This window comes from Anopheles gambiae, chromosome 2, assembly GCF_943734735.2.
Source record: "Anopheles gambiae chromosome 2, idAnoGambNW_F1_1, whole genome shotgun sequence".
NCBI lineage: Eukaryota > Metazoa > Arthropoda > Insecta > Diptera > Culicidae > Anopheles > Anopheles gambiae.
Window position 1 is genome coordinate 15,120,472 of NC_064601.1, and position 20,681 is coordinate 15,141,152.

Sequence of the window (20,681 nt, forward strand, 5' to 3'; positions counted from 1 at the left end):
CACGCATGTTGTGTTGAAATCTGTAATGATTTTATATTATTAGAAACGGCTCATATTGCATCAAACATCAGATTGTTATGAGGAATTCTATTTTAAGGTCTTTAGTAATATTAAATCGGCACCCTCAGCCTTACGGCCGCGCCACAGTATGCTTGCAAAATTCCACAATTCGGTTGCAACACTCCATTATATGATTGCAAACCTCCTTGATCCAGTTCCAATAAATTCCAATGGCAGCATTTACATCATCCACAAAACTCCACAAAGCTCATGAGGATAGTCCAAGGGTATGGATTTCCTTCCAGTGCTGTTATTCGAATAAACATAGTTCCTCCGTACGTGCTTCAAGGAATTAAATATCATACATCTTCCTGTTTGCCGCAATCGAACGAAATGCAAAATGTTTCAAAAGCCTTCTTAACTTCTAATAATAAACTTAAAATCTTTGACAAGAAACGCATTAAGGATGTTATACAATATGACCCCTCAACACGTGACAACATGCTATTTTGAATTGAAAAGGATAAAACAATATTTCATATTGCATACTTTTAGGCGCTCCCAAACAGAGCTCCCAAACAAGGATTCAATTGTTGCGCAATTTTCTGTCCCATTTACTTAGCACAAAATCCAATTAAATATTGCACAATTCGGGTTTCAATGGATTCCCTTCCTTCCCGGGACGCGGCACAAAGTCTCCCATCGCGGCATGGTGAAATATTCCAATGGAGTGAGGACAGAGTGGGTGCTGATTTGTTGAAACAGTCGATTGAGATTTCAAAGCTCAAACAATTTCACCACCATTATGCGGTGCGGAATCCTTAGCCCCAAAGATGATTACAGCTTCGGGAGTGGGCCGCGGATTTGAGAACTCGTAAAAGACAACCATGCTTTTATGGTTACACGTGCAACAATCCGGCTGCTGCGGCCAACAAGCACCATTTCTCTGCCAACTGTGCCGGTAGCCGGAAAGCCTTTCTCTAATGCCCCCCTGTTCGTGTCAATGTGCCGGTAATACCCGTGCCTCATAAATCCTTATTTGTCGCTCAATAGTTCGGTCGTCGCTGTCACAAAATGTCACCGCAAAATGGCTGCTGCTGCTGGCGCTCCCTACTGCGCCCGGCGGATGGAATGGTTCCCACGAGGGAAGGAGAAACCATACCTATAGGTTCGTTGTACTAATTAATCATTTTGCGAAAATTGTTGTTAAGTCAAGAATAAATGGTCCTGTACGAGCGCGAGGGTCGACCGGGTATAAAATGCCGGATGTCCCGGGACGAAGGGTAACGACACGCAAATCCTACCGGCAAACATTCACGCTCCGTATGGCGTAAGTTAATCGAAACGATAAAATGGTATGCGTCCCGTGCGCCTCCCCGCCGGGGTGTGTCTCCCCGAAGGCACTACATCCATCCGCTGCTTGTTTACAGTTCTTTGAAAGTGGTGGAATAAATTAGAAACCTTTGCGCGGCCCATCTGCCAGTATCACCTTTGAGGCAGTTGGTATGATTTCCCGTCCCGAGGAAAACCGCCCGGGTGTTACAATAATATGCTTCACACATCCTGCCCGAACCTATACAGCCGGAGTAGATCTTCCCGATCCCGGGGAAGGGACGGTGGGTTTGTGTTGTGCTCGGGAGCTATTAGCGCCGTTGTGTTTGAATGAAAGATTTGTCGATAGGCTGCTCGAAAGCGAACCACGCACGTTTCACCTTGTGCCTATCATACCTTCATCACCTTCACGGCAGGTTTACTTACAAGTTATGATTTCCAATGGCATGTGTTCCTGCCATGAGTTTGGGCTTGCTCTAATAGTTGCTGTAGGAGTACAGGGCGGGGCCAGGGGCGAACCGGTAAACGAATATGCTGTACTGTGGCTGACGGGATTTTTGGGGGAAAATGCTTCGAACAGGAAAAGTTTGCGGTTTTCGCACAGGTTTGGGGTAAATGTGTTCTTTAATGGTTTTGGTTTTGTGTACGCGCATTAATCGCTTACCAGCGTAAGCGGATATATTTTCGGTGAGTTAGTGGTAGCGCTGCTCGGAATTCTCGGTAAACAAAATATCCGTAAAGCTCGCTTTTTGTCTAGTTTTATTAACTCACTCTTAGAAACGTTTTGTTTTTGAGTTCCATTTCGTCGTCTGATAAAACATTCGTTTTATGGTTTGCTGTCAATAGAATACTGGAATATTTGTAATGAGTTTGTTGGTTGGTACCGATTTGGAAGTATACTTTGAAGTTGCACTAGCGCAAAACGGTGCAAATTTTGCTTTGATAGCTTTGTAGCAACTATAAACCTTTTTTTCCGATCGAATAAATCTGTAGGTTTTATATGTACTAGACTTACCTTAAAACTTGCCCTTTAGTGGTTCAAACCTAGTATAGACCAAGTCTGAGGGACAGCTCCAAATGGTAGTTTATTTATTTTGATTTAATTTATTTATTCTAGAAACACCGATTGACTGTCTTGTCATGGAAATACCAACAATTCACACATAGCCATCACACCGTTCCTCTGGTTTAGATAGCCAAGAAAGGAATTGATTGATTACGGTTGGCCAGTAGCTGCATCAGTAGCGAAACATCATTTAATTATAAGGATAGCCATATAGTTAATCCTTGCTGTTCCGGAGGGAATAAATCCTTATTTTACTGCCTACGCTGCTATCAGTTTAGCTCAACCGATTGTCTGTGTATGCAACGATGGATTTTAATTTTGATACATTTTTTTATATTTTATATTTTTATAGATTGCGCCGGTTCCGTACCGTACCACAGTTGCCAACTCGTGTGATTTAACAACATGCCCGTAATGGTTTCGAGTCCCGTACGGGCGGTGCACACATTAACTAGGACAGATTAACCTGCTGCCAATAGATCACTGAAAGCTAAGCCAATAAGTGGTGGCACATATTCTTGTACGACTGGATAAGTCTGTCAAGCTGACATGACTTCTGCTAGTTTTTAGCGCCGTTTGCCTCAGAGGACCATACATAACCGGTTACAACTATAAACTAAGCAACTTTTCAAAACCTTTTTTTTAGACCACGCTGTATATTGAACCATTTAGGAAACTTAATGCAACAGTCTGTACTAGGGAGTGATGTGTGGATCGACTCGCACTCTCCGGGTCGGAGCCATTTGGAGTCGTTCGGGTAGACCCGTAAGGTGCAAGTAGGTCCAGTAGAGCCTAAGAAGAAGCCTAAGCGATTCCACAAGAAAGCCTAAGCGAATCCGACCGGATGTTGCAGCGAGTTGGGGTCGAGCCAAAGAAGGTTCAAGGTTCAATTCCCGACCCGAATATGCTTCACCAACGGGTCAGAGTCGTTTATGTTTTCTTGCACCTACTGATCAGTCGGGTGGATTCGAACTCGCTTCACCAACGGGTCGGATTTTATTCCTATTCTTACCTAGCGCACCCGCTGTAACCACGTGTCCAAATCGATTCCGATATGCTTGCATCCGACTCCGAGTCAGGTCGTGAAATGAATCGTATATGCCCTCACTACTTGAGAAAAGGTGCCTCATGCGGTAGGATATGTATCTGTTATTTTTGTTTTATTCTATGATTACACAACTTGATCGTTTTTGTATTAAATTGATAAAATATCACTTATTCCTTATCTGGAATCAAGTAAACTATTTATCAATTATCGATGTTTCATTTAGCAGTTTAAATAATGTGCGTAGATTTCAAATATTTCGATCAAATAAAAATATTCCGTATAATAATTCACACTCAATTTTTATATACACGCTGTCGTTCAAAAATGAAAACTAACCCTGCAATTTGCCGATTACGCGAAAATGTAAACAATGTAAAATTCCTCATTTACATTTTCAAGCCAAACCGTAAGGCATACCAACATGCGTAATACTATAGATTGAACCCAAGATTCGCTGTTTTCAAACCGGTTTGAGCGCTTGAACTGTGCTATATAAACATATTGCTTTCGTAGACATGAAAAAAATGGTTAGACGTATCTGGCTGCTGCTGCATTTTTGGTGTACATTTTATTACGCAATTCCAATTTTATTCATTGTGTTACGATAAATATTTATTTTACGAAAAAATAAACTCCTGTTTTGTGAATGTTTCCAAACACAAGGTTTTATTGAAGAGATTATCATTGTTTTTGATTTGTTTATTTTTCTTCCTTTCTATGTGTACACGTTTAACCACTGCTTAACATGCCGGGTATTTGTGCAAAACGTCATCCGGCAACTTTGTAGGTTAGCCACGGGAATTCCATCTGCGCGTGCAAAAACGAAGTGCATTGAGCTGAACAAGGGTGAGACGGGCTGACGAAATCCGAGCACGGTGTGTTGGCAGCCGTAGCGCATTTTTGCAACTGCAGCAAATCCGGTCGGTTGTGCAAGTTCATCGATTTTTAGCATTAATTCATAGCCGTAGCTCCGAAGCACATCGTTATTATTCGTGCATGGTAGAGGCGAGCAAACGTGTGCCGCTGGATCTAGTAAAGTGAAGATGGATAACATTACGAGCGACGAGATGACGCGGCTGCCGGAGACGATCAACTTTCCGGCGGAGGAAGAAAAGGTGCTTTCCTACTGGCAGGCGGAGAAGGTGTTTGAGAACTGTTTGAAACAGTCGAAAGGCAAACCTAGGTAGGGTGTGAACAGCGACAACAATGGTTGGCCGACTGGTGTGTTTTGTTGGTGTGTGTTTCATCATGTAATATTGATTTTCTCGCTCCAACAGGTACACGTTTTACGATGGACCACCGTTTGCGACGGGTTTGCCCCACTACGGACACATTCTCGCCGGCACGGTAAAGGACATAGTAACGCGGTATGCGCACCAGCAGGGTTACCACGTGGAGCGCCGGTTCGGCTGGGATTGCCACGGGCTGCCGGTGGAGTACGAGATCGATAAGACGCTGAACATCCGCGGACCGGACGACGTGGCAAAGATGGGCATCAAGGCGTACAACAACGAGTGCCGCAAGATTGTGATGCGATACGCGAACGAGTGGGAGCAGATCGTGGGCCGGATGGGACGGTGGATCGATTTCAAGAACGACTACAAAACGCTCTACCCCTGGTACATGGAGTCGATCTGGTGGGTGTTCAAGCAGCTGTACGCGAAAGGGTTCGTGTACCAGGGCGTTAAGGTGATGCCGTACTCGACCGCCTGTACGACGGCGCTGTCAAACTTCGAGTCGGGCCAAAACTACAAGGAGGTGACGGATCCGGCCGTGTTCGTATCGTTCCCGATCGTCGGCGACAAGGATGGGGCGGCCTTGGTCGGCTGGACGACCACCCCGTGGACATTGCCGTCCAATCTGGCCTGCTGCGTACATCCGGAGCTGGTGTACGCGAAGGTGCGCGAGACGAAAACGGGCAAGGTGTACATCATGATGGAGTGTCGCATCGAGTCGTTGTTGAAGGGGCCGGAAAACTACACCATTCTCGAAAGCTTCCCGGGCTCGAAGCTGGCGGGTGTACGGTACGAGCCGCTGTTCGATTACTTCCGCAAGTACGAGAGTGTCGGTTTCCGCGTGCTTACCGACACGTACGTCACGGAGGAATCCGGTACCGGTGTGGTCCACCAGGCGCCCTACTTCGGCGAGGACGATTACCGCGTGTGCTTGGCGAATGGGGTGATCAAGCGCGATCAGGAGATTGTCTGTCCGGTGGACGCGAGTGGCAAGTTTGTGGAACCGGTGACGGATTTTGCCGGCCAGTACGTGAAGGATGCGGACAAGGCCATCATTAAGCTGCTGAAGGAGCGTGGCCGTCTGGTGCTGGCATCGCAGGTAAAGCACAACTATCCCTTCTGCTGGCGATCGGATACGCCGCTGATCTACAAGGCCGTGCCGTCCTGGTTCGTGCGGGTGGAGCACATGAACAAGCAGCTGCTGAACTGTAGCTCCCAGACGTACTGGGTGCCGGAGTATGTGAAGGAGAAGCGCTTCGGCAACTGGTTGCGGGATGCGCGCGATTGGGCCATCAGCCGCAACCGGTACTGGGGTACACCGATCCCGCTGTGGATCTCGCCGGACGGGAAGGAGATCGTGTGCGTCGGTAGCATCGACGAGTTGGAACGCTACTCGGGCGTGCGGGTGACCGATCTGCATCGCGAAAGCATCGATCACATCGAAATACCGTCGGCCGTGCCGGGCAATCCGCCGCTGCGGCGCGTGACGGAAGTGTTCGACTGCTGGTTCGAGTCCGGCTCGATGCCGTTCGCCCAGAGCCACTATCCGTTCGAGAATCCGGCCGAGTTTATGAACAACTTCCCGGCCGACTTCATCGCGGAGGGTATCGATCAGACGCGCGGCTGGTTCTACACGCTGCTCGTCATCTCGACCGCGCTGTTTAACAAGGCGCCCTTCAAGAATCTGAACGTGACCGGGCTCGTGCTGGCGGCGGACGGTCAGAAGATGTCGAAGCGCAAGAAGAACTACCCCGACCCGATGGAGGTGGTGAACAAGTACGGGGCGGACGCGCTGCGCCTGTATCTGATCAACTCGCCGGTCGTGCGGGCGGAGAATCTGCGCTTCAAGGAGGAGGGCGTGCGGGACATCATCAAGGACGTGTTTCTGCCCTGGTTCAACGCGTTCCGGTTCCTGTTCCAGAACGTCGACCGGTTCGAGAAGGAGGAAGGCATCCGCTACCGGTACGACGCGGTGCGGCACGCCGAGAAGCGCTCCACCAACGTGATGGACGTGTGGATCATTTCGTTCAAGGAGTCGCTGCTGAAGTTCGTGACGGAGGAGATGAAGGCGTACCGGCTGTACACGGTCGTGCCGCGGTTGACCAAGTTCATCGACCAGCTCACCAACTGGTACGTGCGCATGAACCGGAAGCGCATCAAGGGCGAGTACGGCGTGGAGGACTGCTACCACGCGCTGGACACGCTGTACGATGTGCTGCTGGCGATGGTGAAGATGATGGCTCCCTTCACCCCCTATCTGACCGAGTTTATGTACCAGCGGCTGCGGCTGCTCTCGAGCGAACCGATGGACGGCAGCGTCCACTACCAGATGATGCCGTCCTCGAACGGGCGCTACATCAACGTGGCCATCGAGCGGGCCGTCGCCCGCATGCAGGCCGTGGTTGAGCTGGGGCGCGTAATGCGCGACCGGCGCACGATGCCGATCAAGTACCCGCTGACGGAGGTGATCGTGGTGCACCAGAGCGAGCAGTATCTGGCCGACGTGCGTTCGCTCGAGGCGTTCATACTGGACGAGCTGAACGTGCGGCGCATTACGCTCAGCTCCGAGCGGCAGCGGTACGGTGTGACGATGCGTGCCGAAGCCGACCACAAGACGCTCGGCGTGCGGCTGAAGAACGACTTCAAGCAGGTGCTCGGTGCGATCAAGCAGCTGTCGGATGCGGACATTACGCGCCAGCTGGCCCAGGGCCACTTCGACATCGCCGGCCACCGGGTGGAGCTGGAGGAGATCCGGCTGATCTATCAGTTCAGCGGCGGCAACGCTTCGTTCGAGGCGCACAGCGATAACGACGTGCTCGTCCTGCTCGACATGACCCCGAACGAGGAGCTGATGCGCGAGGGCACGGCGCGCGAAATCATCAACCGCATCCAGAAGCTGAAGAAGAAGGCGAAGCTCATCCCGACCGATCCGGTGCTGATCTACTACACCGTGAGCGGCGGCGACAGCGAGGTGCGCAGCGTCGCCGAAAGCCATCGCAGCTTCATCGTCGGCACGGTCAAGTCGCCGTTCGTGCCGTACGGCCCGGAGGCAGCCGCCAAACCGGTGCTGATCGAGGAGTCGCAAGAGCTGAAGGGCATTACGCTGACGATCACCATCTGCTCGCCGCACGACCGTGAGGTACCGGCCGCGCCGTGGGTTAACCTTCAGCTCGATGAGGGGCTTGCTCCCCGGTACCAACCTAACCCACCGTCCCGCAAGGCTTCCCTGCTGCTGGAGGGTCGGCTTTCCGGCAAGCCGCTCACGTTCGACCAGCTGCACCAGGAGGTGGTAACGCTGTTCGGGCTAAAGGATGTGCAGTTCAACGTGCTTGCCGGGCCCGACGGGCGACGGTTGGATGCGAGCAGCTACGATCCGAAGGCACTGCACCAGCAAACGCTGTACGTGACGCTGGGGGAAAGCTTACCGGCCGCGGGCTGGACACCGTCCCGCATGCCTTACGCCGCCTTTCGCAACGTACAGAGCGCGAACGGACGAAGCACGACCGTGTTCGAAGAGAATCCGGTTGGCGTGAAACTGCCGGCACCGGCCCTATAAGTGATGAACATCCGCTTTGTTGCTTGACCTTACGCGGACACTTGGAATTTGATTTGCGAGAAAACATGTCGTTTGAAACGAACGTTTTAGTTTACACCCACCTAACCCATCTTTCTATCCCCTTCTCCCTGGAACCCTGAGTTGGCTTAATTATGAAGCTTAAGATTGAACTAGTACAATAAAGAATTACCATCATCCTTACGACGCAAGTGTGTGTTCCATCGGTGGGTGTTTCACATTATTAAGCGCCAATGGCGATTAGCATCTCCCTACACATCCACCCGCCCCCACTCGTTGCAATCGGTACACCTGCCCGTCGTTTGGTAGAATAAAACTGCAAGTGATGTTAATGTGCCACCTCCTGACCTGCGGGCGCCGATCGGGCTCCCTCCGTGCCCGCCCATAGCGAGTGCGATAGGATGCGACCGATAAGGATCGAGAGGCAAGTGATTAGCTTAATCACCGCCCGGTACTAATGAGAATCAATCATCGGCGTCATTAGCGTGCGATAGTGGTAACGTGTTTCGCCTTGCTGGAATCGATGCGGGCCCTGCAGATTAATTGCATACCATACGGGGAAGTACGGCGAGTTGGCGTGAGCGGGATTTTGCTGTGTGCTAATGCAATTACTACGTGGAATGATGTGAGTGTATTAGACGGAGGGGGGGGGGGGGAGGGAGATAATTTAGTATTCCATCTCGCGAACGGGGGTTGTACGATTGTTGCAATATTTCCATTTCCGTTTTACGTTCAGCATTGTGATATTTACCGAGAATTTCCAATTAGTGGGCAATGCATGAATTGAATAGTATCTAAATGTGCGAAAATGCGGTGATTCAATTAAAATGTAATAGTTTTTGTTTGAATTATTATACCATATGAAAGCGAAGTGGAAATAAGTGATGCAAGGGAATATCGCTCTTACGCCACGAATGAAACTACATTGTAATATGGCAGTGCATTCGCTTCTAGTTGATTATGCAAATATTTATAGATTTACAGGTATGCATCGGAGCACTGAGGGCTTATTCCGAGCTAATTGGAAAGGGTTTCTGGTTCGATGTTTTAGCACGTGCTTTGAAAGTACCGCTGGTATCACCGTTTAATCAAATATGGAAAACCAAGAATGCATTGCTTCAATGTGATGAGCTTTTTTGTCACCACTGTTCAATTATGGCACTAGAACAAAGCTATCGAAGATTTGGGCGAGAATACGATACAGTGGAGCGCCGTTTATCCGGGTACCTTTTATCCGGCTTTCCGTTTATCCGTGCTGTTGAAAAATGACAGTTCAATACAAAAGTGACATTGGGTTATGAGGAGGATATTTGAAAAAGCGGTTATAAGAGCAGATTGTCATAACAGAAAACACTATAATTCATGGCAAATTTTAAAAATTTTCTTTCAAAAAAGATGAAGTTAATAAAAACTGGGTTATTTTTATCAAAAACTAGAAAAAATTCCAAAAAATAACCAGAAATTGGTAATAAAATATATTATTTGACTCATTATCCGTGTTATTCGCTTATCCGGCCAAACTCAAGTCCCGAGAAGCCCGGATAAACGGCGCTCCACTGTAGTTGAGTTCATGACGATATAGACATGATTGGACTGTGGCTTTTTTACACTCCAATATTGACATCATTATTCAACACACAAGCGAGATGTGTTTCAACAGCTGTTATATGTTTGTGACAGCTGTGCTGTTTTGAAAAACATCTCACTAGAGTTGAATAATGCTGATCATGTTGGGAATTGACACGGAAAACAGTGCCCACCAACCGATCGGAGAACCACAGATCAACGGGGCAACGACCAAATGTGAAACCGCACCAGCACCAGGTATCAGTCTACAGACTACAGACTACTGGCTACTGCTTAGAGCACCCCGATACGCTAAACCAACGTGCGACACTTCGTCGCCAGCGCTCTGGTAGCCGGGGGATGGAGATTGCTTTTTTACTTTGTCCTACTCCACGCAATGCATTACTCTCGTGGCCATTTCCTATGCTAGGTTAATCGTGCGTGGGAAAGGCTGATAAAAACGATACCAACTAACGGCTGGTCCGGTGGGTGGCCAAGTGTCGGATAAGCTCTGTTAATGAATAGTAAGTGCGAACGAACTTGGAAGCGAAACAGGGTGACGATGGGAAGGGTTTCATCAGTTACGACATTTAAGACAGACAGATCCGGGATGAGTAATGATGGGGTTTATATTACAAAGTGATAAATAAGAGCGAAATTTGATATGGCATTTAATGGAATAACCATTACTGCTGTTAAAAACTTTTCACATTCAAAATTGATAAAAATGACCATTATGAGCAATTTTATACATTCAGTGGGTACCAATTGGACTGAGTAGTATAAAGATAAAATAACCATACTCTCACTCACAACATCAGCACGCACGACAAACGATCCACTTGCCACGGAGATGCATAGATGAGCCACATTAAAGTGGGTGTCGAGTTGCATATCATCATGATCGTTTCCTGCCGGGTCATTTCCTCTTTTTTCATCTCCGTTACATCAGGCTCGTGTTTCTATTCGGTTAATAGGCAAGGGCAGAGTTTCATCCGCTGCTACTGCCTCCAGTTGTAAGGCCAGATAAACGCACACACACATCACGGCGACAGAACATCACTGGCAACATATGGATACAATCGATTTAAATATGCTCCCGCCTATCACAAACGCTCACACTCCCGTTTCTCGCCCAGGTCAAACGGTTTTAAGGGATTAGGTGCACAAACCCCAATCGATAATACGAGAATAATGGAATAGACATTGGTGCGGATTTACATTGAGTGCAATTTGTTGCCGGTGGCCGGTGGCACTCACTCCCCCTGTGCATGGTTTTGTGCAGCTTGTTGACTTTGTTTGTAGGTCAACACGCCGGTGAAGCTGTGACACGGCGTACTACAACCCTCCCCCTTTACCCGGTACCCGAGCCTGCAAAGTAAACAGATCGTTAAGCATTAATCGCTAACAGCTTAGCCGATGGAGGACAGGGGGTGCGTCAGCGAAACACCCTCTCTAATGTGGTGAAATGGGCCCAGTTTTTATCAATTCATCGATGATGATGTTCGAAAACCCGCTCAGAAAAACAGTACCGATCAATCGAAACTCGACAGAGGAATAGACAATGTATTTGAACAGGTGATGGAGGTACATCGATGCATTCCTTCGTTGGGCGTGTATTAGAGAGGTCCGCCAACACGTTAATGTATGCAAATTAGATTGATTGTGTTGAAATTCTTAAGGGAAGATCTATAAATACCGTCACACAAGCACGTTAATATCTAAACCTCGTACTTCTCATTTTGGGTGGGTACGAGCTCACCATCTCCTCGTCTTACTGATCGTACATGGTCTTATCGGAATTAAAGTTCTAGAGGCAAACGAGGAATACATCATATCTATTTGTAAAGACAGTAGGAAATACAATTCCTCCGTCAATTGGTACTGTCTAATAACATGTCCGTTCCAGTGGCGGATCTAACGGTAGGCGGACAAGGCGGTCGCCTGGGGCCCCGCCGATTTAGGGGCCCCGTAGATCGCTAGTGTATAGTATGCCATATGTATTAGATGTATGCCTTATGGACAGAGTAGGGCCCCGGAAGGATAGACGTTGGGGCACCAAGGCTGGTGAGTAATTTGCACACCCCCCCCAAATTTAAGCCTGTGACTGATTTAAGCTGTGCGACTGACTGACGATCGTATGGGCTTCAAGTTAACTGTTCGAATCTTCCAACCCAAGTGCCCGAAACACCCCCCCCCCCACGGACACCATTTACCATTTACAGGGGGCCTCAACTCGTCTTACCGTCTAGGGCCCCCCATACCCTTAATCCGCCGCTGGTCCGTTCTGAACTTAAAGCACATTTAAAAGTAAAAATCGTCACAAATCGTCTATTGGCAATTGGACAAACTACTTTTTTTTTACGTGAAAGAAGAACAAGAACCATATTTCCCTTTCTCTTTTTCCTCTCTCTCTCTCTCTCTCTCTCTCTCGCTCTCTCTTCTCTCCTTCTTTTTTTCTCTCTCCCTCTCTCTTGTTTGTTGTGTTCACAATAGCATGATCCAGGATGTTCGATGCTTGGCTAGAGCTTCTCATGAATATAGGCACCCGATCGACGCTTTTTCTTGCCTTGGATTGCCTGCAAATTTGCTGTAGATCAACATTTATCTTGATTTGGCAAAGCCACTTTTACGGATTGAGAACTAATTTTCCGAAGAACTCAGTTACTCGTTTTGGCAACGCTGAAACAAACCTCCTTCACTCGGCTATGTGTGTTTCGTAATTTATGGACGGCCCGCTAGATAGTGAGCAAGCTTAGAAGCATTTCCGCCCACGGTACGAGAGGATCATCGTCAAAATTGGAAAGAGAAACCGACGAACAGCAACTATTAAATAAACATCATTAATTGTAACAGCTTATTGCTGGAAACAGTTGTTGTGCACAACGAATTTTCACATTAGAATTGCAAATCAGTCAGTTGTTGCTATAAAAGCTGGCTCCGTGTGGTGAAAGCATCAACATTTACTTATTTACTTCCCACCCAAAATGCCACCGTTGGGCGTTCTCTTGCTGCTGGTGGCGTTGGGCCACAGCACTCAAGGACATCGACCGTTACCGATCCGAAAAGCTCAGAAGTTTGACTGGTGGGAGAGGGGTAATTTCTATCAAATCTATCCACGATCGTTCAAGGATTCGGATGGTGACGGGATCGGTGATCTTAAAGGTAACCCGGTTTGATGCACTTTCTTTACGTTCTTTCATTAATTTTTTTGTTTATCTCTCCCTCGCGCTCCTCGTAGGTATAACGCAAACCATCGATTATTTGAAAACGATCGGCATCGATGGCGTTTGGCTGTCGCCCATCTTCAAATCGCCGATGAACGATTTCGGCTACGACATTTCCGACTTTTACGCCATCCAGGAGGAGTACGGTACGATGGAAGACTTCGAGGAGCTGGCGGCCAAGTGTGCCTCGATCGGGCTGAAGCTAATACTGGACTTTGTGCCGAACCATTCGAGCGACGAGCACGAACACTTCCGGCTGTCGGAGGAGGGCGTAGAACCGTACAAGGATTACTACATCTGGCATTCGGGCGTGCTGGACGCGAACGGTACGCGCCACCCACCGTCCAACTGGATCAGCGTGTTCCGGGGCAGCGCCTGGCAGTGGAGCGACAAGCGGCAGCAGTACTACCTGCACCAGTTCCAGAAGAAGCAGCCGGACCTGAACTACCGCAATCCGGCCCTGGTCGAGGAGATGAAGAACGTGATGCGCTTCTGGCTGAACAAGGGCATCGCCGGGTTCCGGATCGATGCGCTGCCGTACCTGTTCGAGAGCGAGGAGGTGGATGGGCACTACCGGGACGAACCACTGTCCGGGCAGGCGACGGACGATCCGGACAATCCGGCCTACCTTACGCACACGGAAACGAAGGATCAGCCGGAAACGTACGACATGGTGCACCAGTGGCGCCAGGTGGTGGATGAGTACACGGCCCGGGATAACTTTACGCGCATCATACTGACCGAGGCGTACACGGCGGTGCAGAACATGACTCGGTTCTATGGTACGCCGGCCGCACCCGGGGCCCAGATTCCGTTCAACTTTCAGCTCATCACGCTGCTGACGGTGAACAGTACGGGGCGCGACTTTGTCAACGCCGTCCAGAGCTGGACGAGGGCGATGCCGTCCGGTGCGATCGCTAACTGGGTGCTGGGCAACCACGACAACAGCCGCATCGCGTCACGGCTTGGCGTTGCCCGGGCCGACCTGTACAACATTGCGCTGCAAACGCTGCCGGGGATAGCGGTGACGTACTACGGGGAGGAGATCGCCATGGTCGACCAGTGGATCTCGTGGAACGATACGATCGATCCGGCCGCCTGCAATGCGGATCCGGCAACGTACGAGCTGTACTCGCGCGACCCGGTACGCACGCCGTTCCAGTGGAGCAACGGCACGAATGCGGGCTTCTCGAACGCGTCCCGCACGTGGCTGCCGGTGGCCGACGGGTATCGGGAGCTGAATGTGGCCGCCCAGCTGGCGGCACCGCGCAGTCATTTGAAAACGTTCATGCAGCTGACTGCGTACCGGAAGCGGAGACTGTTGGCGGAGGGTAACTTTGTGCTGCGCACCGTCGGCAGGGACCTGGTGATGTACAAGCGCAGCGTGCCGGGGGTTGGGTATGTGGTGGTGGCGCTAAACTTTGGCCCAGAACCGGCCACATTACCGGTGGCGTCGCAATTCCCGGGCACGGGCGAACATTGGCTGAAGGTGATCGCTAGCTCGCTGCAGGCGCAACCCCAGGCCGGCACGTGGATCAATACGCGGCTGTACAAGCTAGCGCCGGACTCGGGCATCGTGTTGGAGCGTCTCACTGGGCGGAATGATTTAATGGCTTGAGTCGGAGAAGGATTGTGTGTGGTGATGGGTAGAATAGAAACGTAGCTAGATGTCATTGTTCGAGAAGATATTTTAAAACCTTATCCGAAATTTGACGTCCTTCTGTGTGACGTAGCGTTTAAGGGATTTGTTGCATTGAGAGGAGAGGCTGAGTTACCTCGATATGGGTGCTGTAACGGGTGAGTGGCTGTTTCGGTGAATTCTACACTTTCAGGACACTCACTGGAAGCGTGAACAGCGACTCACTTCGCAAGCATCCTGTGAGTGCCTCACTCACTTATCACCCGTGCACGTGTCCGTGTCCGTCACCCATAAAAGCAAGCGCTGGTTCAGCAAGTGAGCAGTGATACAAACCCGATAAGCATGATGCGCTCATCTCACCGAGCACCGAATGAGAGATGGCCGTGAGAAGAGATGCTGCGCCGAGACGGCGCTCTCACGCAGCATCCCACACGAGGATTGATTGCGTATGATTGTGACGAATCCGTACCACGGGTCGCGTACGCACGGCCGCTCGTCGACGGTCGGCTAGCGTTCGGCCCGCCAGTGAGAGTTTGTCCGCAACGCTGTAAGGATCGTCGGGTCGATTTGGTGTGAAAACGGCAAAAAAGCGAAAGAAAGAAAAAAACAACAACCACTGACCCCAGTACAGTGCGCGCGTGTACGGCGTATACAGTGCGACCGGGTTTGGCGGGTCAGCGGCGTGCGTGCGTTCGGAGCACGTTCGGTGTGGTTGTGCCCGTGTGCGGTTGTTTTGCGCGGGGGAGCAAAGGACAATCGACGTCCAATCGGTTCGCGTGATTGCGTTTGTTGCGGGAGCGTTTGAGATGCACAGAGGTAGGGTGGCAGCGCACCGCTTCAGGTCGCTTGGAAGGAGCGCCAATCAAGCAGGGGGCTCCGGTACGGGTTGCAAATTGCGCGATTGATTAGTCGGCGACCGCGCTCGAATGACAGTTATTTGTTTGCGCCGGTCGAAAAAGGGCAACCAGTTTATTGGCCTTTCAACGGTGTGTGTGTGTGTGTGTCTGGATGGAAGCTGCGGACGACCGGCAAGGAAAGATTGATTGAAAAAATTGGGCAAACCCCTTTTTCTTTTGGCAAACCCCTGCCAGGACCTACAACTCCTCAACGCACAATTGCAATCTCGCGGGGGTACCGGGTTGTTGCAAGGTTCCAGTAGATGTGTTTGTGTGTGTGTGTGATGATGACGACCAGCATGAGAAAGTGGAATACAAACGCACGTAACGACTGGCACGTGACAGTTGAGTTGGATTTATTGATCGTGCGTGAAATTGCTCACGCCACTTTCATATGTTGGGCGAATTTGCCGGGAACGAAGGTGCTGCCGTCCTCTCCAATCCGAAACCAAACAACCGAACTGTATCGATTGATCGATCTTTAATGTGTCCTTGTGTGTGTGTGTGCGTTTGTGGCGGATGTGTTGGATTGTCTATCACGTGGCACAGATTCACAACGTGTCTCGATGCGCTTTCGCCACAGCTAAGCGGGCTTTCCGTTCGCTCGTCGGTCGGCCGATTAATCGGGCTCAAGTAGTGCAAGACGGCATAGTAGCGGACACTTCTCGCCATATCGCCGCCTACCCACACCCCACGTGTGGGTCGTGTTCTGCTGGCCGTAGATACACATTTCCTTTCGAACCACTCGGCACAGAGTTTGGATGATGTTCGATTTCATCCTCGACCCTCTTCGCTTTTGATTGGATTTTCTTTGACGCCCGCGCAGGGTGGACAAAAGCCACGGGCCACGGGCGTAGTGGGTGATAAATTAATTAATTTCCACTGCGCCACTGGGCGCGCGTTTGTCTGCGTTTGCCTTCGATTGCGATTGTCCTAATCAGAAGCACTCGCAGCCAATTTGAAGCGAGGAAGCCCTGTAGCGCAGCAAGTGAGGTTTCGGGCGAACTCAGCCTATCCTGCTACCCTGCCTGTCTGCCCTTTTGTTGGTCCCGAGAATTTAGCGTTAACCGAGAGCGTTTGGATGGAAAACGAAACGGAAAAATCAAACCGAGGAGCGTCCTTAGTTGCCACTTGCTCCTGAAGTCACTAGCACGTGGCGGTAAGGGAAACAGTTTTCGCACTCTCTCTTTCGTGCATTCAAACCGGCGTTCGGGGAAAGTTGAAGCGGCAAAGCACAATAGTGTGTTGCTCAAAGTGCGGGAGAGGAGTTTGTTAGCAAGAAACGAACCCAAATGTTCACTGTCCGCGCAAGCACACACACACACGCCTGTGTCTTGGCGTACATTCCTGTTCGGTTGCGGTAAAGCGTGAAGGACGACGTGGTTGGTGTTGATGCCCGGGTACTAGCGCCTAGTGCGGTGTCGGATGGTCGTCGGATACGCCACACGTGTAGCACACGGTTGACATGCTTCTCGCGAAAAGCGTCTTTGTCGCCCTCGGGACAAGCTGGGGCCAAAAGGGCGGCTACTGTTTCTAGCTGGAACCGTAACCGTGTTTGTGAGTGTGTGTCTGTATGTTTACAAGTGTATTAAGCAAAGTGTAAGCTAGGATGACGTGCCGGTTGCAGTGATTCCGAGTGACCCAACCGACAGCCACTACAGCCCAACCGTTGACCAGTGAAGTTTCCTGAGCATCTTTAGTTTTTAAATTAAAAAAAAAAAAAGAAATAATCGTGCGCCATATTATTGTTCATTCTTCAACCCTCTCATTTCCTTTTCTATCGGCAGCAATGTACCTCTACAGTGGTGTCCTTGCATAAGGAAGCAAATCCCTCATGGCAAAGCGCTAAGAGTAGCCGGGATCGTGCTTCAATCCCGTATATCTATAAATATATACACGCACAGTGTTGCACCGTGCAGCTGAGGTGTGTGTGTGTGCGTGTGTGCGTAGATGGATGAGAGTGTGTGAGCCTGTGTTTGGAAGCTGAAAGGGAAGCGAAGAAGCAATTAGTGCCAGTGCGTGTGTGTCCGTGTGTGTGGAAAGGGGTGGATAGAAAAGGGCGGAAGAGATAGTAATTATGTGCATTAAGCTGTGCCGCCGTTCGGTGGCGGTTGGCATCGGCAGGGAAGCGTGGACGGGGCGACGGGGTGTACGGCCGCTGGCAGCGCTGCTGGTCGTGCTGTACGTCGTCCTGGCCCAACTGTCAGCCGGCAGCGTGGTGGAAGGAACGAGCAGCGGAAAGGATGGCGAATATGAAAACAGTAAGCAAAATGAGTGTTAAACTCTTCGTATAATTACAGTTTTTTTTTAATTTGATTTTCAATGGAATATTTAAATTCATTAAGATAGAGATTGGCCGGTAGAGATTAATGAAGAAGGCCATTAAATGGAATGGGAAAGGTCATTGTTTCTTTTGAATTCGTTCGCAATCAAATACTCGAAAATGATTATGAATGAAGGTGGAACTTCCAGTCCGTCAAACAAGAACCTGGAAATTCTGATTTTCACAAACAGAGACTCACACAACTCTTGTTACGTTCAATTAATGCTCATTTTTTCTCTCAACACCATTGCTTGCTGTGGAAAGATTGGATTGACGCTGCTTCAAAGATTAAGGCAATTTAAAGAACTGCAATTGCAACACAAATTCGATTAATTGTAAATAATGCTGAAATGTAGAATTTAAAAAAAAAGCTGAAATATATTGCAACTTAAAAAAAATTGACACATTTTGAACATGTCACTGTTAGACTGTTCAAGACTCATGTTGATAAGTTGCTGGTACTTCGAAATGTGACCGGAGTGTACGATTTAGGCCAGTAAACTTACCTTTTCATTGCAATGCTTATGAGTTTGATGAATCTATAGCTGGCCACTATGAACATTTTAAAGTGTTTATATGGCTTGATAAATATGTTTTTTTGTTAAAGTTATGCTTCTAATTTACTACCAAATTAAAAAGCATCTAATTGGAATACTGCGGTTATTACAGTACTGTATGAGTTAAACATTCAACATTACTTACTTACTTTTCCGGCGCTACAATCGCTTTGCGGTCTTGGCCTGCTTCAGGAGTGTCCGAAACCGCTCACGGTCTCGCGCCTTCGTTTGCCAGTCCGTTATCCCGGCCTTAATGGCGGACGCCTCCACGCCATCTTGCCACCTCAATTTGGGCCTACCACGCCTCCTCTGTCCTTGTGGACGGCCTAAAAATACTTTACGGGGCTGGGTCGTCCGTTTCCATGCGTATAACATGGCCAGCCCACCGGAGCCTGGCGAGCTTTATACGCTGTACGACAGTGAGGTCGCCGTACATCTCGTATAGCTCGTCATTATATCGGCTCCTCCATTGTCCTTCCACACATACGGGTCCAAGTATCCTTCTGAGCATCTTCCTCTCGAACGCGGCTAAGAGGGGTTCGTCAGATTTGGACAGTCTCTATGTTTCAGAGGCGTATGTGAGTACCGGTACTATATAAGTACTATATAGTACCAGGTTCGTCCGTCGCGACAGGTTCTTTGAGGTGAACTGCTTTTTCAGGCTGTAGAATGACCGGTTGGCAGCCAGCATCCTTGCGCGCAACTCAGCTTCCATGCTGTTGTCGTTGCTAACCTTTGACCCAAGATAGGTGAATTGTGGGACGACTTCAAAAGTGCGTTCACCTATCTGCACGTCATGCCTTCGTAGATTCTGATTATTTTTTGGTAGGCCCGCTAATGTTGTCACCAACAGTTTGGTCTTTGCCTCGTTTATCTGCAATCCGAGGCTCACTGCCGCCTGCTCGATCCCACTGGTAGGCTTCTGCTACATAGGAGAGCCGCAGACAAATGATGTCTATATCATCAGCGTATGCCAGGATCTGGGTTGACTTCTAGAAGATGGTTCCCGTAGTCTCCACCCTTGAGTTGCGGATGGCCCTCTCTAGCGCCAAAACATTTAACATTAGTTTCACATAATTGCCAAAAAATTTGTGTATGACAATAATAATTTATTCATTCTTCCATCTATTTTCCGCCTAATACCACATTACCGTCCAAGGTAATGATATTTATTTTACGCTTTTGATATTTATTTTACGTACCCCTGAGTGCTCAATTTTGCGCAGAGACGATTCATATTCATCCCTGTTTTGAAGAAAATATGTAAGATATACTCTCCTTTCCGAAGTGAGAAGCGCTACACTGGATGACTGTTCGAATGCATGACCCCGAAGACATTCCAAGCATCTTACTCCACACAATGGTTGAGCAAAGATACTCCAAGAGCACCCAACGGGCGATCTGCTTGACTTGCACTCTTCACAAATATGACCGACGCTTCAGATACTTATATTCGCTTAAAATGCTTTTGCTTGCTATCCAACCCCTTCCAAACACACTGCTTGCGCCGTACAGGTACGGCACAACGCAGCAGTTGCTCTTTAAAGAATGGCACGGAGAACCAACTCTACCACACACAACTTCCATCCATTGTCCACAGCGCACTTACGACCGTAGCTTAGCCCCTAGTTTTGCTTCTGACAGGGCGCGTTTAACTAACCGAAGCTATGAAAGTCAAAAAGGCTCGCCCGCCACCCCTTGCCACCGGTCTCGTTGCGCCGAAAATAACGAAATAACTGACCTGAACCGGTCGTTTGCGTACGTAATGTAATAATGCAAAGTGACTCACTCCAGAGCAGCGCCGAGGACACTTCACTACACTACAGGGGAGGTACGTGCCACTGCTGTACGTTTGATGTGGACGGGTCGGTTCGAATCGGTCCGCTGCGCTCCGGGGCCCGTTTCAGCCGCTGCCCAGGAAGCTGCTGTTTTGATGCTCAAACCACGTGCTGGTGCGGTGTACATCGAGCGACATAACTTCCAACAGTGTGTATACTCACCAGCAGCAGCATCATGCGGAACATGGACCACCCTCCCTGTATAGTGTCTCTATTTCCCTCGCGCCGGAAAAAGGATGCGGGAAATGGGTGTGAGTGTTGTGGGTTTATTTCAATTTTTACATCCCCCACTCTGCCCCCGTTCAGAGGTCAACTCTTTTTTTTGTTGTTGTTCTTGGTCAAACTTTTTTGGTAGTAGAGCTGGGGAGCGCGGAACCCAT

The 20,681-nt window shown here is 49.3% G+C and overlaps 3 protein-coding genes across 8 annotated transcripts in view; all 3 read left to right on the top strand.

Annotated features, from left to right (window-relative positions):
• Positions 1-4,174: 4,174 nt before the first annotated feature.
• On the top strand, positions 4,175-8,438 carry LOC1281143 (isoleucine--tRNA ligase, cytoplasmic). The gene is made up of 2 exons (XM_320939.4): positions 4,175-4,629; positions 4,724-8,438. The coding sequence occupies exons 1-2, from the start codon at positions 4,490-4,492 to the stop codon at positions 8,235-8,237; spliced, it is 3,654 nt and encodes a 1,217-aa protein (XP_320939.4). The 5' UTR covers positions 4,175-4,489; the 3' UTR covers positions 8,238-8,438.
• A 4,325-nt stretch (positions 8,439-12,763) lies between these two features.
• On the top strand, positions 12,764-14,721 carry LOC1281368 (probable maltase). The gene is made up of 2 exons (XM_320938.5): positions 12,764-12,986; positions 13,063-14,721. Exons 1-2 carry the CDS (start codon positions 12,809-12,811, stop codon positions 14,664-14,666), a joined length of 1,782 nt encoding a protein of 593 aa, XP_320938.4. The 5' UTR covers positions 12,764-12,808; the 3' UTR covers positions 14,667-14,721.
• Positions 14,722-15,176: 455 nt separating this feature from the next.
• LOC1281351 (nephrin) overlaps positions 15,177-20,681 on the top strand; it is a 135,427-nt gene continuing 129,922 nt past the window's right edge. The window contains exons 1-2 of one of the 6 annotated variants that reach the window (XM_061643712.1): positions 15,177-15,503; positions 17,371-17,844. In XM_061643712.1, the coding sequence (XP_061499696.1) occupies positions 17,661-17,844 (184 nt within the window). In that variant the 5' untranslated portion in view covers positions 15,177-15,503; positions 17,371-17,660. The other 5 variants (XM_061643716.1, XM_061643715.1, XM_061643717.1 and 2 more) reach the window with 5 other exon arrangements.

What these genes read in the sequence shown, in the direction of transcription:
- LOC1281143 (XM_320939.4), top strand. Translation starts at nt 4,490, where the DNA reads ATGGATAACATTACGAGCGACGAGATGACGCGGCTGCCGGAGACGATC. An exon ending in CAGTCGAAAGGCAAACCTAG is followed by an intron (nt 4,630 to 4,723) that starts GTAGGGTGTGAA and finishes TCGCTCCAACAG; the next exon opens with GTACACGTTTTACGATGGAC.
- LOC1281368 (XM_320938.5), top strand. Translation starts at nt 12,809, where the DNA reads ATGCCACCGTTGGGCGTTCTCTTGCTGCTGGTGGCGTTGGGCCACAGC. An exon ending in CGGGATCGGTGATCTTAAAG is followed by an intron (nt 12,987 to 13,062) that starts GTAACCCGGTTT and finishes CGCTCCTCGTAG; the next exon opens with GTATAACGCAAACCATCGAT.